This window comes from Gavialis gangeticus, unplaced genomic scaffold (assembly GCF_001723915.1).
Source record: "Gavialis gangeticus isolate Ggan-Ray unplaced genomic scaffold, GavGan_comp1, whole genome shotgun sequence".
NCBI lineage: Eukaryota > Metazoa > Chordata > Crocodylia > Gavialidae > Gavialis > Gavialis gangeticus.
The window spans coordinates 3,061,194-3,077,367 of NW_017729014.1; the positions used below are offsets into that span (position 1 = coordinate 3,061,194).

The 16,174-nt window shown below is 43.6% G+C and overlaps 1 protein-coding gene across 7 annotated transcripts in view; it reads left to right on the forward strand.

Moving 5' to 3' along the window:
- NPHP4 (nephrocystin 4) overlaps window positions 1-16,174 on the forward strand; it is a 148,664-nt gene that overhangs the window by 108,218 nt on the left and 24,272 nt on the right. For 6 of the 7 annotated variants that reach the window (XM_019511611.1, XM_019511610.1, XM_019511613.1 and 3 more), the window contains 7 exons: window positions 275-435; window positions 3,698-3,878; window positions 8,758-8,886; window positions 12,653-12,861; window positions 13,047-13,273; window positions 13,980-14,166; window positions 15,638-15,721. In XM_019511611.1, the coding sequence (XP_019367156.1) occupies window positions 275-435; window positions 3,698-3,878; window positions 8,758-8,886; window positions 12,653-12,861; window positions 13,047-13,273; window positions 13,980-14,166; window positions 15,638-15,721 (1,178 nt within the window). The remainder of the gene's footprint in view (window positions 1-274; window positions 436-3,697; window positions 3,879-8,757; window positions 8,887-12,652; window positions 12,862-13,046; window positions 13,274-13,979; window positions 14,167-15,637; window positions 15,722-16,174) is intronic. The other variant, XM_019511614.1, reaches the window with a different exon arrangement.

Consider the following 16,174-nt stretch of genomic DNA (forward strand, 5'->3'; position numbering starts at 1 on the left):
GGGTCGGACTTGATGATCTGCTCAGGTCGCTTCCAACCCTACTAACTACGAAACTATGAATCATTGAGCCTGCTCCGATGAGCTATAATTACAGTGTGTCAGAGCAGCATCCCAGCATGTCTACAAGCACCCTATGAGGCACTAGACATTACCAAGGGAGAACATTATTGAAGGACTGCAGGTAGACACATTGATAGAACCCAATTCAGAAATGAATCTGCTAAGAAGTAACTGTTAAATTTGCTTGGTCAGGAAAATACTCCTTGTCTTGCAGGCACTTCAGGGCTGCAGCTAAATTATCTGGTAGATCCTGCTTTCCTAAAGGCTGGAGAACAACGTTGGTTTCTGCGTTACCTAGCTAACCATACCCTACAGATTGACATCTGGGATGGAGACTCTTTGCTGCTCATTGGATCTGTGGCAGTTAGGTTGAAGGTAGGAAACTTTTCCCATAACAAGCCCATGTTTACTAATAATATCAAAAACTCTCAAAGAATATAAGACAACCCCTGCCTAGAGTGTTAAGAATTTTAAATGGATTTTTGTTGTATGTTTGTACAGAGGACAGTGGTGCTGGAGTTTCTGAGCTTTGCAAATAAATATTGCAAATATCAGCCCTGAGTTATGTGGTAAAGAAGATGACTCTGTGAGGGTTTTGGGAATAAGCATTAGTTTCTATGGCACTGAAATTTGATCTAATGATTTTTCAAAGTTGGCAAAAAAGGGGTGGTGCTGGGAGGTTCCTTCCTTGTGCTCCAGAAAGGTGTTGCAGTGACAAAACTGGAGAGTAAGTGGTCTTCACTGCTTCACAGGACACAGTCATAAGAAGCAGCAGCAGTATATGTTACTCTTGCCTTGCCAGCAGGCTTCATTTGTGTATGGGTTGCAACACTGCCTGTGCTGCAGGGAAGGCCCAGTCCATGCTCTGGATCCACTGACTCCCATACATCTCCACTGGGGCTGCCAGGAAAGAGGAGCAAACAGAGCCAAGTGCTAGGAGATGGTTTGTTCAAACATGTTTCACTGGGAAAATGGTCTGAGCACCACTATTTACAGCCCTGAGGGAGTTAGAATTTTTGCTCACTGCTAAGCCGTCTGGATTCATATCAGTAGCTGAGAGGTAAAAGCTCCATATCCTGCTGGGTCCCCTGAGGCAGTGTGGGTGGGGATCTGTTGTGGCTACAAATTATCCACTCACCTCCCCAAGTATTACTCCCGTCCTCTTCCCCTGCCTGATCGACTGCTCTGATTTCTATTCTCTGTTTTGTGCCCTTCCCCAATCTACTGCTTTACTTTCTACTCCCTGTCCTGTGCTGCCTGCCTAATTTGCTGCTTTGTTTTCTGCTCCCTGCCCTATCTGCCATTGTGTCCATCAAGGACTGATTTTTTATCCTGGACTCCGAAGCCAAAAATGACCATTCTGATGGTCTAGCCTGGCATCTCACTTTTACCACAGGACTTCCCCAGAAACAAAACACACCTTATCTGACTTATGGCTTTCTGGTCCTGGAGAATTCCCTGCAACCCTTTTTAATTTGTTCCAATGGCTACCTCACCTTGCTGTTACAGATTTCAGTCTTTCTTCAGGTCTGAATTTGCCTGACTTCAACTTCTAGCTCCTGGACCTAGTAGAACTTTGTCCACTCATCCGAGTGTTCTCAAATTTCTGTTTTCTATGTCAGGACCATATAAGTACCATGAAGGTACTTGAAGACTGTGATCAATCTAGTCATGCTTCTCCTCCCTGATAAGCTACTTACTTAGAGCTCCTGTAGAGTTTCACTTAGTTTCTTTAATCATTTTCATGGTTCTTCCCTGAAACCCCTCCAAGTTTTGAGTGGACACTATACCAAATAGAGAGGTGATGCAGCCTCCCCACGCCTCCTGCCTGTTCCCCATTTATCTATTCCAAGATCACATTGGTCTTTTCAGCTGTATCCTCAAAGTCCATGATCATCATCCCCTACAGCCCCCAAGCCTTTCTCAGAGTTGCTACTGCCAAGGTTAGAGTTCCTCATGCTGTGAGCACAGCCTGCACACTTTGTACGTAGACCAACAACTCTACATTTAGCTATATTGAAATGCCTTCTTTACACTCACCATGGCTGTATCTTCTCCTGTATTTCTCTTCCTTCACCCATGTATCACATGCAAACTTTAATTAGCAATATAGTATGTTCTCTTGAAGGTAATTGATAAAACTTGTAAAACACGCAGGGTAAAGAACAAATCCCTATAAAATGTCCCTAGAAACATTTTCACCTGATGATGTGTCCCCATTGTACCGCTGTGTTCTGAGACCTCTCATAGCTAGCTGGTCTTTAAACCATTTATGATACACAACATTGAATTTGTATCATTCTGGTTCCATAGTCAAGATGCCATGCAGCACCAAGGCCGTACACCTGCCATGCAGCACCAAGGCCTTACACACTTGCAGATATCTAAGTGTGTTACCTCAACACTTTTATCTTTATTAACCAATAGTTTCACGAGATTTATTTTCTATAAATCCATGTTTGTTGGGAATAATGATATTCTTAATTGTTTCTTCATCAAATCCTGTATCATCCTGGTACTGAACTAACCTGACAGGCCTAAAATTATATGCGTCATCCTGATTACCCCATTTAAGCATTGGTATATCATTAACTGCATTCCAATCCTCTGGGACTTACAGTGTGTTCCAAGATTTATTGAAAAATCAACATTAAAAGTCCAGAGAGCTTCTCAGGCAGCTTGTTTAAGCTTCTTAAATGCAAGTTTTCTGGATCTGTTGATTTAAAAAAAAAATCCTGCTTTAATAACTGCTCTTTAACATTCTCCTGAGTTACTGTTGGAAAAGATGGTATTTCATCCTTCTCCTCCTGTAATGTGTAATATTCTCTGTGTTTTCCCCAAATATAGAACAGAAACTTTTATGGAACATTCTGAATTTTTACTGAAAAGGCTACCATTTACATCTTGTCATGGATAACTACCATGGGAGGATTGCTTTTGTCCCTAATACATTAAAAAAGTGTCTCCCTCTTTGCTTCCTTTAACTGTGCTGACCATTTATTTCTCCTTGTTCCCTTTTGGTTTCCTTATCAATTTTTTATATATCCATGCTTCTAAATTATGTTAATTGTTATTAGCTTCCATTTTCCATTCCCACTTCTACTTCTAGCCAGATTGCTTTTTTCCAACCAGTCTAGAGCTTTCTTTTCAGTTGTGTCTTTTTGGATATCTAGTAAAATGCAGTTAAAAAAAATACTATTTATTATTCACAAGTTTGTTTCATTTCTGTCGTCTCCCAACCGATTTGGGTCATTGCAAAAGAATTAAAGAGAAAGAAAAACCTGCAAAACCACCACCTTCTGAGTCTCACAGAACCTCAGAGAAGGCTCAGCCTGCCCTAAACAGGGTGTTTTAATTTGTCTATTGCAACCAGCACACCATTACACCAGGGATAAAAGCTATGAGCTATGAACTGCGATTAACTTTTGAGACATAAGAGCTAAAAAAAAGCCTCAGGTATGCTAGAAAAGAAAACTAACAGCAAACTTTGGATAGAGCATTTATTTGAAGAAAACCTGTCAAAGAATTGCACAGACAGAGAAAATCATTTACCAAGTAGAAAGAATGGTCTATCATGGGCAGGACCCACAGAATGTATACTTTTTTGGCTTCAGGGTGGGTTTCTTTCATCTCACAGCACCTGCTCCGCCAGGGTCGGACAGCAGTTCAAGTGCATCATGAGCTGGAGGTCATTTCAACTGAATATGAGCAGGACACCACAGTGATGAGCGGGGACGTTCTCCGGCATGGCTCGGTGAAGCCCATAGGAGTCCATGCAGTGGTGAAAGGTCGACTTCATCTGTGCTTGGCTAATGTTGGTAAGAATGAACTTCAGGTATTCTGGCTGATTCATGGCCTTTACAGGTGACACGGTTTTCCTTAGAGAAAGAACATGACCTAAGATTTCTCCTCTGTTCTTCCAAATTCTTGCTGCACACAACTCTTGTGGTAACCTCCCTTGCTGCATTTCAGTCCTATCATCAATGTGTCCTATCCTCTATGTTGTACCTCAGCAGCTTGATGCATCATGTCCCTCCCTCTCTTCAGTGTTATTATCATCTCCCAAAACAGAGATATTTTTACCCTCAGTGGAATGCAGCAACGCCTAGTGCTTGCACAGCACTTCCCACCTACAGACCTCAAATCACTGTGTACATGGCAGGAAGCTACCTTATTCCCATTGTACAGATTGGGCTGCTGGGGGGCTGAACATGCAGAGGTGCAGAGAGGGCCTTACCGGGACTTGCAAGTCTCCAGCACCTCTGAGGAATCAGCTACCATGGCTGAATCTGTATTGACTCCCTGCTGAGCCTGTACTGCCACCGGGAAACAAGCCCTGCCTGTTTTGACTCAGGAGAGCCTCAGAGCAGCGTGAGGGCCATCTACGCTGCCTCTTTGCAGGACTTGGAAACCACACAGTAAGAGCAAGTGGGTGGGTCTGTTTCTCAGTGCTGGTCCTAGGCTCAGCTGGGAGATATTCTGGATGTGGCCCAAGTGCTGATAGGTCAGTAGCAGAGCTCAGAATGCAGCAAGTTTCCCAGTGCTCCAGTTGCTGGACACTGTGACCCACATGGAAATATGTTAATACAAACACTGCTGAAAGTTGAAACTGGATGCTAATGGCTGAAAGAAATTTTGTGCCCAGGCTTCCAGGCCTGAGCCTGAACTCCTGAGGAGCTCATAAGTACATACTCTGCAGAGCTATTGGGGATGTATTGGTAACCAGATGTCCATTCAACCAAGCATCGGCATTCTGGATTACATTTTGTTTATTCACAGCTCCTGTGTCCCAGCTTGTGAACAGCTTAGCAGTGGCATAAATAGTTTGCCTAATTTCAGCTTCTGTAAAAGGCCCTGGACTTCGTTAAATCTTTTTAATTCCCCAAAGCAGTTGTCTCAGAGTAAGAACAAATTGTTTCCTGCTCCTTTCTTGGGACAAATGCTGTGAGTACCAAGGAATTCCTAGTACAATGGTACTGTGAGTCCTATACTTAAAATGCAAGTGTAAATCTGCCATAACTTTTTCCTATACTTGCATAATGCTTTTATACTGGCAAAGTCCAAAATACATTGCCACAGGAGCAGTGTGTTTGGCCCAAAAGGTTCTTGTGCAGCTGGGGAAGGAAAATCCCTTTTGTGACCCAGCTGAGCTCTTGACTGGAGCTGCTGAGAGAATTTGCAGTTGCTTGAAAAAGAATCAACATGGTTGTAAACCCTAGTGCTCATATTATCCAATGCACACTCTCTGCCTATAGCCAGTAATAACACAAGGCTGCAGAAAGAGGAGGAAACACAGCTCATTAATTCTGTTTTGAATTTTTTCTGCCTGCTTGTTTACAAATGTACAATCTAAGGCTGCTTTGAAGCAGACAATATGGAAACAGCGACACTCAATTAGGTGCTAGTCGAATAACCTGGAGACATGGGAGAAACAGACAAGAAGCACAAAGCTGTACCTATAAGACAACCAAACTTGTAAGAACATTATGCTTCCTAGAATGGATTGGGTGCTTTTTTGTATTTAATTCACCAGCCTCTAAATGTGCAGTGACTCCAGGTTTTAGACCCTTATCTTCAGAAGAAAGATTAACTCCATTATAAGATATCTTAAATCGTCATTTTCATACTTTGCCTGCAAGAGGGTGATAAGCTGCTCAGGAGGAGAGCCTGAGATTCACAAAACCAGAGAGGAGTTTAACTCAAACCCAGCAAGGGAAACTGATTAACAAAGGACAAATCAAAAAAAAAGGAAAGAAATCCCACCACATCAATAATACAGCTGCTTGTTGATTTTTTGGGAGAATTTTTTTGGATTTCACAATAACATTAATTTTTTTAAAGTCCTTTCTAAACGTGTACTGAGCAGCAGCACCTTTTCTATAAACTGTATGGCATTTGTGTAGAGAAACAGAATTGGGACCAAACAGAGTAAAATAAAGGCATTGTTAGTCCCAGCCTTTATCTGCTGTGTCCATTTTGCCCCTATTTTGCAGATATTTAAAGGGGCATCAGCATCAGTAATTGCATCTGTTCTGGAAAGGGAGTTCAAAGCAATTTCAGGTATGGCCCCTGTTCCTGAGCTGGTTGCCAGTGTGCAATGACATTTTCCAAGGGTTTTCAAATACTTTTCTGTCCCTTGTGGTTGTGAAAGACGCACATGAACAATAAGGGGGAACGGGTTATGTAGAAGAAGCTGCCACAGTGACTGAATGCCAGCTGCCATCAAGTGCACAGTAAAATAAACAGGGAAAGATGCCTTCAATCTCCTTTAGCTGCAGTAATAGCAGCTGTTACTCTTAATCTTTTCCTTCACAGGTGTGCGGCTTTTGTTTAAAGTGCCTGTGTTTCTTTGACTGCAGCTACGCTGGGTGAAGAATCAGCAGCTCTCAGTAACTGAGCTGCTGACTGTTGTTCACATGGGAGTGTGAGGAGGGATTCATTTTTAACTGCGTCTCTAGACCACGATGCTGTTCTTATAGAAATGGTCTGCAGGCTGTTTTAAATACCAAAGGTTGTTGTCAGGGTGGGACTCATCAAGTAGACTTCTCCCCCGGGCATGCAGGCTGCAGCAAAATGCATCTGGTTAACAACTTCTAACAGGGCCATGAAACAAGGGTAGGAACCACTACAGATGGAGTGGTGTTCTTAGCATAGAAAGAGACCAGGAAAGAACTACACTTTCCTTGACTGTAACACTGCCAGAGCTGCAGGGCACAAACTGTGGTGGAGAGCATGAACCTTTTCACTGCACATGTGCCAAGGGATTAAACAGCTTGAAGTATTTCTGCTAAAGTTCTGCTTGCAGGAGCATGCATAAAAAAAGATGTGTGCAGGACTGCGACATTGTCCTTGAATGCAAGGGATCTCTCGAGGATACCTGCATAGTGCTAGTAGCCCCGGAACCGCTTTCTTGTAGTTCACCCCACGCTGACAGTGTGGCATGGTCTGTGATCCAGGGAGGTGGCCCTGCAGACTGTAGTGGCAGGCAGTTTGCTCATGGGTGACATCACAACCCAGATCCTAAGGGCTGTGCAGTTTTAGTACCTGGCTGCGGTCTGGGATGTACCAGAATGATTCCCTGGGCACTCCGAGGGAGCTGTTCTTACAAAAGCATGAAGCATATGTTCTCCTCTATATGGTAGGAATGGCATGGCTTTGACCCCAACCCACATCTGTGGAGGCTGCCAGCATCCCCAGCTGTGATGTAAATGGGGCAAGTGGAGGAGAATGCATGTAGGACACTCCTACTGACCCACAGCATCCAGCTCTGAGTGTTTAAATGCCATGTAGATCTATAGTCAAGCATTTCCCATACTACTCTACATTTATGGAGTGCCTGTCTGAAGGACAGAGAAGAGATTTATAGGTTAGGTAAATACACAGACAACTTTACAGCTGCACCCCATACAGTTAGGGATCGCTTATAGATGAGCATAAATCCCCAGAGCTCAAAGAGGTGCCAACACAGTAAATAGATCAGTGTTCAGACTACTTTTGTTCCCTTTATATATGTGTGTGGAGGTGGAAGAAAGAGACACTAAAACAACAAGCTTTCCTTGTGTTACAGGCTAATGCCATGAAGAATCTGTGCCTCTTACTGACACACTTCACCTCCCAGGACTCTTGGCAGTCCTTGGTCCTTTACTGGAACCACTGAGAATACATATTAGAAAAGAAAATGTATGACTTCCATATTGCAAAGACCTATGGTAAAATCCTCATGGTATCTACACTGATTTGATAATGAGGAATGGTCTGACACTTGTGGAAAAGCCCTAAAAAATGTAGTAGTTATTAAAATAATAGGGCTCTCAGCAGAAGTCACTCCAAAGCCTATCAAATGTAGTTGAGAATGAGATGTTGTTGTTGTTGCTGATTTTTTTGGTCACACTCTCAGTTCGATAGCAAGGATAAAATCTTCTATAGCAACATCCAAAAAGTTCTGTAGAACAATCATCATTTTCTTTTCAAACATGCGTGACTTGCTCTGGTTTCCATGTTGTGCATTTTCTACAGTGACATCTGCCCAACCTGACCTAAAGAAAGCAAGGCCATATTCTAGGTCTCCCAAATGTGACTTCATGTTACAGTGTGATTATCGTTGTTAATGATAAAGGAATGGGAATCCTTAAACATGAAGACAGAAGCCCACCCTGACCCATCAAGGTGTTTTTATTTCATAGTCACAAAGTGCGTGCTATGATCTATTCCATTGTCAAAGAAAAGAGGGCACAAATGGATTATGTAGGATGCCATGGTGCTTTCCCGCTGAGATGGAGAAGCACTAATACATGTGTACATATTTAAATATCCAAGCTTCATGACTCAGGTGGGGATGCTAGATCAATATGTACAACTTTCCTGTCACACAAATTGCCTTGCACCGTGCTGGGAAGAGCCCCACCTGGGTTCAGTCACATGGGTGAGTACAGCTGCATTCTTTATCAGCATTGCTTGGAGACTCATAGATTTGGTCTGTATGCTTGTTTGTTCTGGCTCCGTGAGAGGGATGAGCCTGAAGTTCCTAGATAGAAGGACTGTTCTTATTCTACAGGCAGAGACTGGGTTAAGCTGGGACCAGAAGGGCTGTACAAACTCAGCTCACGAGGCCAAATTCTTGAGTTCAGTGGAGCTGTGTCCACTGGCAGCAGCAGCACTTAGCAGGCCCCTCTTTCACAAGCTGTGCTTGTGCTGCAGGTCACCTATGTGAGCAGAGGCTGAAGCAACTGAACTCTTTGCCACCACCCCGTTCTCGCATCGTCTCCTCACATGATGGGACCAGTGGCTTCCACGGAGGCAGCTTGTTCTCCTTCAGTGCTTGTGGGGGTAAGTCCTTGCTTGCTTTATTTCTTCACTACTTTCTGTCTCACATGCTGAAAGAAATGTAGAAGGAAGTGGCTGACTGATACACAGTAGTATGTGCTTGCTCCGTGAACACAAGTTTTGGCTGTCCCCCAGAATATCATGCTACAGACATACTTCACAGCAGCATGAAGTCCTCTGTCTTCTACTGAATTACTACATTATGCCTCCACACTATTTTAATCCTGAGGCTGCAACCTGTTTAAATTCATGGGTGGCAAATTCTCAGAGACTGATGTATGTTGAAGCAAGGCTGCAAAAAGTATACAGAGGCTGAACTGTGATCAGATTCCACACCTTTCTCTCATCGCCTGCTACTAAATGGCATTTGCACCACCCTTTTGTGCACTGTGTGCCATGGGGTCTGTATCAGGAAAGCTTTAACCACAAAGATACTGACACATCATGTCCAACTTGGACAAAATAAGAGGACCCTCTGCCATTACCTTCATGCTAGCTGTTGGCAGGAGTGCACTTGCATGAGCTTCTGTCAGCTGGGTTGGTGATTCACAGGCCATGCTCTCTCACCTCGCTCATCACAGTACTGCACTTGGCTTTGTGGAAATCAAGCGTTATTCTCCAGGCATGAACAGCTCGGATCCTGTGAGTAGAATCTGCTGTCCTCTTAATCCATAGTTGCTGAGAATGATGACAAGAGTGGAGAGATGGCAGATGATTTTCCACTAACAGTGGTTTACAGTCCTCCATATAGGTAACAGCAACAGCCCAGCTATTTATGGATTGGAAGGCTCAACTTGTAAATTACAGTCCTTCATAATTTTAACTGCTTGTTGAAGTCTCATGACCCGCTCAAACGTAGGTCTGGGGAAAGAGTATGATGAGCAGATGCAATCACTACCTGTGTAGAGTGGACATCCTTTCCTCCTGCTAGGATCAGATGAGTGCGTTGTACCTTCCTCCCAGCCCTGACTTGAGGAATGCTCAGTGCCTAGGAGGGTGCCAGTTAAAGTCTTTTAAATAATTAAAGCCTGCATCTCATTTACATGCATTGGTTTGGCAATGTCAAGAGGTCAGCATCTAATGTAAATGAAAATCAGGCTAAAGGAGATAAAGTAACCTCTTATTATTCTGCTGTTCACTTCATAGCATGCTCTGCCACAAACCTATTTCTCTGTTTATATACACAAGTGTGTGCATGCACACACATCCTGAATCCCATTTTTAGTCCCCTAGAGTTCTGCACTGCAGTTATACAGTTGACAATAGGTGTATATTTGCAAGAAGAGGAGTTGAAATATTTAATCAACTAAAGTGCCAGTTCTTAAAGGACAGCCTCATGTGCATGAGAGATGAAATACAAACAGAATTCCCAAAGCTATGGAAAGTACAATTAGGCATCCGTGCATGTCTTAAATGGACTCTTTTATGAGCAGTGATGAGGAAGGTTGACCTGCAGTGCCCCATGTCTAACCTAATACAAGTTATTCAGCCAATGGCTGTATTCTGGGAGGAAAAGGAAGTTGTGGACAGGCTGAGAATAGCCAGCAAGTTAGTGAAATCATTTGATACTGTTTTTCACAAAGTGTTAAAAAAGAAGCCTGTGATGTGGGGAGAATAAAAATAATTCGATTTCAGGCCAGAAGAGATCTTCTGCAGAGCACAGGAATTCTTGCCCGAGATTGGCTTTTCTTGCCCCTGATATTTGAATAAGAGCATATCTCAATGCTACAACATGAGGCCATGGCATGTCACAGTAGAGACATGTTGGTGCTTACATGAGCAGCTGTGTCTGCTTACCTGTAATGTGTAAATCCAACCCTGGAAGGCTCAGGTTGGAGAAAAGGCGAAATTTTGGAATCAGTCAACTTCCCTGACCTGGCAATTCCCCAAGTATGTGCTCATGAGGCTTCCACTTCCTATCTTTGGGAGGTCAGGAATCCTGGTGAATAGTCTCCCCAAGCGTATATTGTCTTTGAGTTCAGCAGGAGTTGGAAAGCACAGAGCCTGGGCAATTAGTTGGATGCCTCTGGCCCAGGTGTACTCAAATGCCAAATATTGTGCTGTGTATGCTGGCCTCACATGCTGGCAAAGCTTGGAAGAAGGCACCTGTGTTGATAACAACTATCAACTATCCATAGCTTGCGGTCTGAGAGGGAGCTTTCTTGCCAGGCACTCTCCCATTATATTTTAAACATGACCCATGTAGTTAAACATTCTAGACACTTAACCTATTGCTAAAATATGAGTGTTTGGGCTTAAGCTGTGTGAGCCAATTTCCTATGTCTGGGAAGCAGTTAGATGGATTTAAAATTAAATTGGGCCTGGGTAACCTGCAAATAGAACTGGTTTACCAATTTTTAAAGAAAATGTAATGCAGTGAGATGCAAACAACCGTCGTGCAGGCTTGCATGTCATGTAGAGAGTTTAATCCCATGCATCAGATGCTTAGTAGTGGAGTGAATTTCATATATTAAATATGGGGCTGGCATTTCAATCGGGAGCAATTCCAGTGGCAGTTTTGTTGAGGAAAAAACAAGGAGAAAGGACTAGAAAAGAGGAGTTTTCATTCTAATGAAAACATAGGTGTGTTTTGTATGTTGCTGGAAATGGAAGGTTTTGCTTAAGAAGAGGGGCATATCATTAATTTCCACTTGGAGGTTTGCGTTTATCTGTGCAATTAGCAGGACATTAGGATGTACTTGTAATCCCATAATATTCAGATCCCTATTATTTATTCCATGTTTAATTTAGGCCTTGTATTTATGTTACCGTAACTCAGAGGAACTTTACCAGAACTTTGCTCATTGATGGTATCCAGCAATAGGCGAGGGAGAATTAATGTACTGTGATGCCCCACTTGGTTTTCTTTTTTGTTTACATGTGGCCTGATGGCAAGGATTCGGGTGAAATGTGATTTGCCTGCTCTCTGTGAAAAGCTTTAGAAACGGTAATATACACAGCCAGCCTGGGACTTTTGGCTTCCCCTACAGATTTCAGTCCTGATTACTCCAAGAGGGACTTTTAGTGTCAGTTCCAGCTACTCTGAAGGCTCTTACTGAAACAAAATACAGCTCACATATTGCAAGGCAAGGTGGACCATTATGACCATCCACTCTGACCTGCATAGCACAGGCCCTAGGACTTCTCCAGGTTAACTCTGAGTTGAACAAGAGGATGCCTTTTAGAAGAAAAACACCCAAATTGTGATTATAAAATTGCCAGTGATGGTGAATCCCTGTTGTAAACGATTCCACTGTTACAAGTTTGTACCTTATTTCTTGTCTGAACTTGTTTGGCTTCAGCGTCAAGTCTTTGAAGCTTGTTGCTTTTCATTCAAAGGCTGAAGAGCCTTGCTTCACAGGCTGAAGATCCCTTTTATCCAATTCCTATTTTTGATGTGGACGCTTACAGCTTGTGACCAAGCCAGCCCTTAACCTCCTATATGAAATGCTGAACAGACTGAGCTCCTGGGGTCTCTTGCTGTTAGGCCTGTATTCCAGTTCTCTAATCATTTGGGTGATTCTTCTCTCAATGCTTCCCATTTGGCCAAGCATTTAGCTTTGTTTCAGCCATCACCATTAACCAGACTTAGTCAGCTGTCCTTCAGCCTCCCTCTTTCATGGGAATGCCTTCACTCAGCTTGCTGGTATAGAACCCTTTCTTGCCTCAATGTATTCCCCTCAGTGCTTCCTCTCATTCTGTCTTCTGCCTCCAGGTCAATGAGTCACTCAATCTCTCTGACCAAAGTCCTCCTTACCTTTTCACTTAGCTAAGAATGTCTCCCAGGCACAGAAGCTGGCAGATGTGGACAGTGAGCTGGCTGCCATGCTATTCAGTCGCCTGCGTGAGGTAAGCATTGCCTTCCAGCATACCACCCGTGAGGCCAGTGCCATACGCAGGCGGAAGTTGGAGAGGATGGTGATGGTGAGACAGCTTGAATCGCAGGAGGACCTCAGCAGGAGACAAGCAGCCCTCATGGTGAGGAGAGAGCAAGGTGCACTGTCATAATACCTTTGTGGCCAGAGGGAAAGTCAGAGCTGGGCTTTGCAAAACACCTTGGTGCTTTCCCATGTCTGGGTTGGAGGGAGGGAGGGAATGCTGCTGGAAAAACAGAAGACAGGAACTCTGCCAAGTGCACTGCTCACAGGCTTCTCTCTTAAAAGGGTCAGCATGAACAGCGCATTCAGCACTCCAGGGACCTGCAAATTATTGATGCCTACCGGGAGCGCATCAAAGCCGAGAGCATCTCCAACATGCTGAATCAGGCCATCACCACCAAATACATACTCTATGCTACCCTGGGGACAGCAGAGTTCTTTGAGTTTGCACTGAAAAACCCATACAGCGTCCAACATACAGTGACAATTGAGATTGACCACCCAGAGCTCAGGTAGGGACCAGAGGCCTGCTTCCTCTTCAGGGTAGCCTGCCTGACCTTTACATAAGTACCTCTTAGCTCTGTGCTAGCACTAGGATTTTGAACATGGGAGGAGTCTGCAAGGGAGCTCAGTGCTTCTTTATTTAGAGCTCAGGCTCTCTCAGCACAGGGAGGTCTGTCTTTAATGAATGTTCCATGATACATCAATAACCCGTTTCTCTCTCCAGAGACCCATTCACCTTCGTTCCCCCCTGACCTGCCCCTACTAGTCTTACGACTATCCAACTGGAAAAGAACTCCCAAGCTATTAGCTGAGAAAGCAAAGAACCAAGGGATTTTCACACTTCCTTATTCTGACTGTTCTGCCTATAGCAGTGGCTAGGATCCACTGACTTAGAGAAGTAGAGACCACCCTGAAATTCATCTCTCTCATTGTGTAGTGTATGTTTGTGTGCTTTGGGGTGGCAGTGCATATGTGTTGGAGTAGCAAGGAGTTCTGCATTTCCCAAGCCCAAAGATTTGTCTGGCTGATGAAGTTCTGCTTCAGTCCCTTGCTTCTGCATCTGCTCAGGCCTTTCGGTTGCAGTCTCTCCTCCTTTGCCTCACTGTATATCACAGACCAGGCATGGCTTTCAGGCTCCTGTTGGATGGGGCAGAGGGACACCAGCTCCTGAACAGCTGTGTCCTCAAAGCAGCTCTGCCTGTAATTGTCTTCCAGCGTTATTGTGGACACGAGGGAATGGAGACACTTCAAAGAGCTGACCAAAACTGTCACACCAATAGAAGAAGACATGTTCCATCTTGGTGATAACGCCAGGCCTCAGGTCTACCTGCGCCCCAAGGAGACTGTTCACATTCCGTTCAAATACCAGACCTTCTCGATAGATCCTATTGTCATGATGCAGGTACATCATCTGCTCTATTATCCCAGAGTTAAAATAATGAAGAAAGAGGATGTTTTGCTGAGCCTTTATGCAGAGTTAAACCTCATGCCAGCTGTATAAACTTCACTGCTGGTTTTATAACTGAGGCTATTTCTAGTATGTGGTGGGTGGCATGTCACAGAGCTTCACATCAGCTGCTCATTACGCTGCTTTCTAAGCTATTTCCATTTTTCCAGTCCTGCCTGATATTACACCACGTAATTTAACAGAAAATTGACTTTGCTTATGAGTGAGTGATGTCAGGCAGGCCCTAAAAATATCAGGTCTCAATTTCGGAGCAGCATTATTGGTATATCTTTGGGAGAAGTCAGAAATATCACAGCAACATGCTGTCCTATGATATGTCCTCTTCTGGCCCCAGCCAAAGCTAGGAAACAAAGAAAATAAAATGGAGGAATAGAAAGGTTGAGTCGATTCTTACTTTTTCCAAACCAGTTGTCCATCTGTTGTGGGTGTATGATAGCAAATGAATTTGGTATTTGTGAAAGCCATACTGAAAAATATAATTTTCTTCCTAGCCTACCAAGAAAGAGAGGGCTTGAATTCTAATGTCAATTTCCTGCTAGAATTAATCTTTCTACCTTTGCAACTGGCTTGCTTCCATCTGTGCCCCTCAGTTCTTGGCATGTTAAGATTTAGGGCCAAACTTATCCCTGATATACCTCCATGATATTTGACTGCCTTAGCCTGTTCTCTGAGAAACATAAAACTGGCTTTTGAAAAGAAGATTGCATCAAATTGTTCTCTCTCATACCCCTTTTACTATAGAATAAATGAGTGGGTGAAGCAAAGCTGCTGGGAGCTTGTAGAATTTGAGAGTGGTGGGCTGGAGGTACAAGCCAGCTTTGTAATTCTGAATTACTCCATCAGTTCTCCTCCTGTGGGCTGCTGTTGCTAATGATCTGCCTCCCAGTCTCTTGATGCCATCTGCAACATACTGCACAAGGTTGTTTTTTTTTTTAAAATCACAAATTTGACTAAGATTTTAGCAAAACCAACAATGATGGAAAAAATGAAGTATTAAAACAACTCTCACAATCTTAGTGGCCCTGAAAATGTCTTGACAATGGCAACAGCTTTGTACTGTGCAGTGTTTTAAAATTAACATGTGCATGGAGAGGCTCTCTAAAACAAAATGTGGTGTTTTACAAGGCAAAAGCTGTGCTTTTGGGTCAGGCTGGTAGAGGGCTGCATTCCAAAATTCTGTATTTCCCACCTGTACAGAACATTCTCAGGTCCATGCATAGACACAGTGTTGTATCACAGGCAGAGAGAGAAATCAAGGGGAGAGTGCTCCCTCTAACAGCTCTGTGAGATATTTTCTTGGACACTGTAGGCTTAGTTCAATACAGTGATGAAGATTCCAGAGAAAGCATTCGTAACATGATGCACTGCTTCTTTCCACGATAGCTGTCTCTGTATTTATTAACAGGGTCCTGCTGAGGTGAAATTCAGTAAAGACACAGATGCTACAACACCCTGGACATCCAATGCTATGCTGACAAAACACATCAAGGTCAGTGAGAGGTCAAAAGAGAAGCTTGCACTTGAAGTTTAGAGCTTGTTAGGCTTGCAATAAAACTGGGTCAAGAACTGAACCTACATATATTTAAGTTGGGCAGTCCTACCTAGCTAATGTTAGGGTAACTTCATGGAGATAAAATGAGTACTTTGTAGTCCTCTAGCATCCCAGGATGCGCTGCTGTCATCTCCCTCTCCCACAAACCTAGAGCAGGGATAGAGCCCAAGTGTCCTGGCTCCTAGCTATATCCCTTCTCACCAGGCCTCTGGTGACAAATCAGAGCTGTGTAGGCAAAAAATGGTATTAACTTGTAATGTGCAACTGCTCACAGCACATTGTAACTTTTAATGCCATTTAACATTCCACAGATTTAGTATGGACTAAGTATAATGTGTAACTTCACTCTTTAAGTACTTTGCAAGCCTTCTGCTTGTGCTTCTTGTGTTC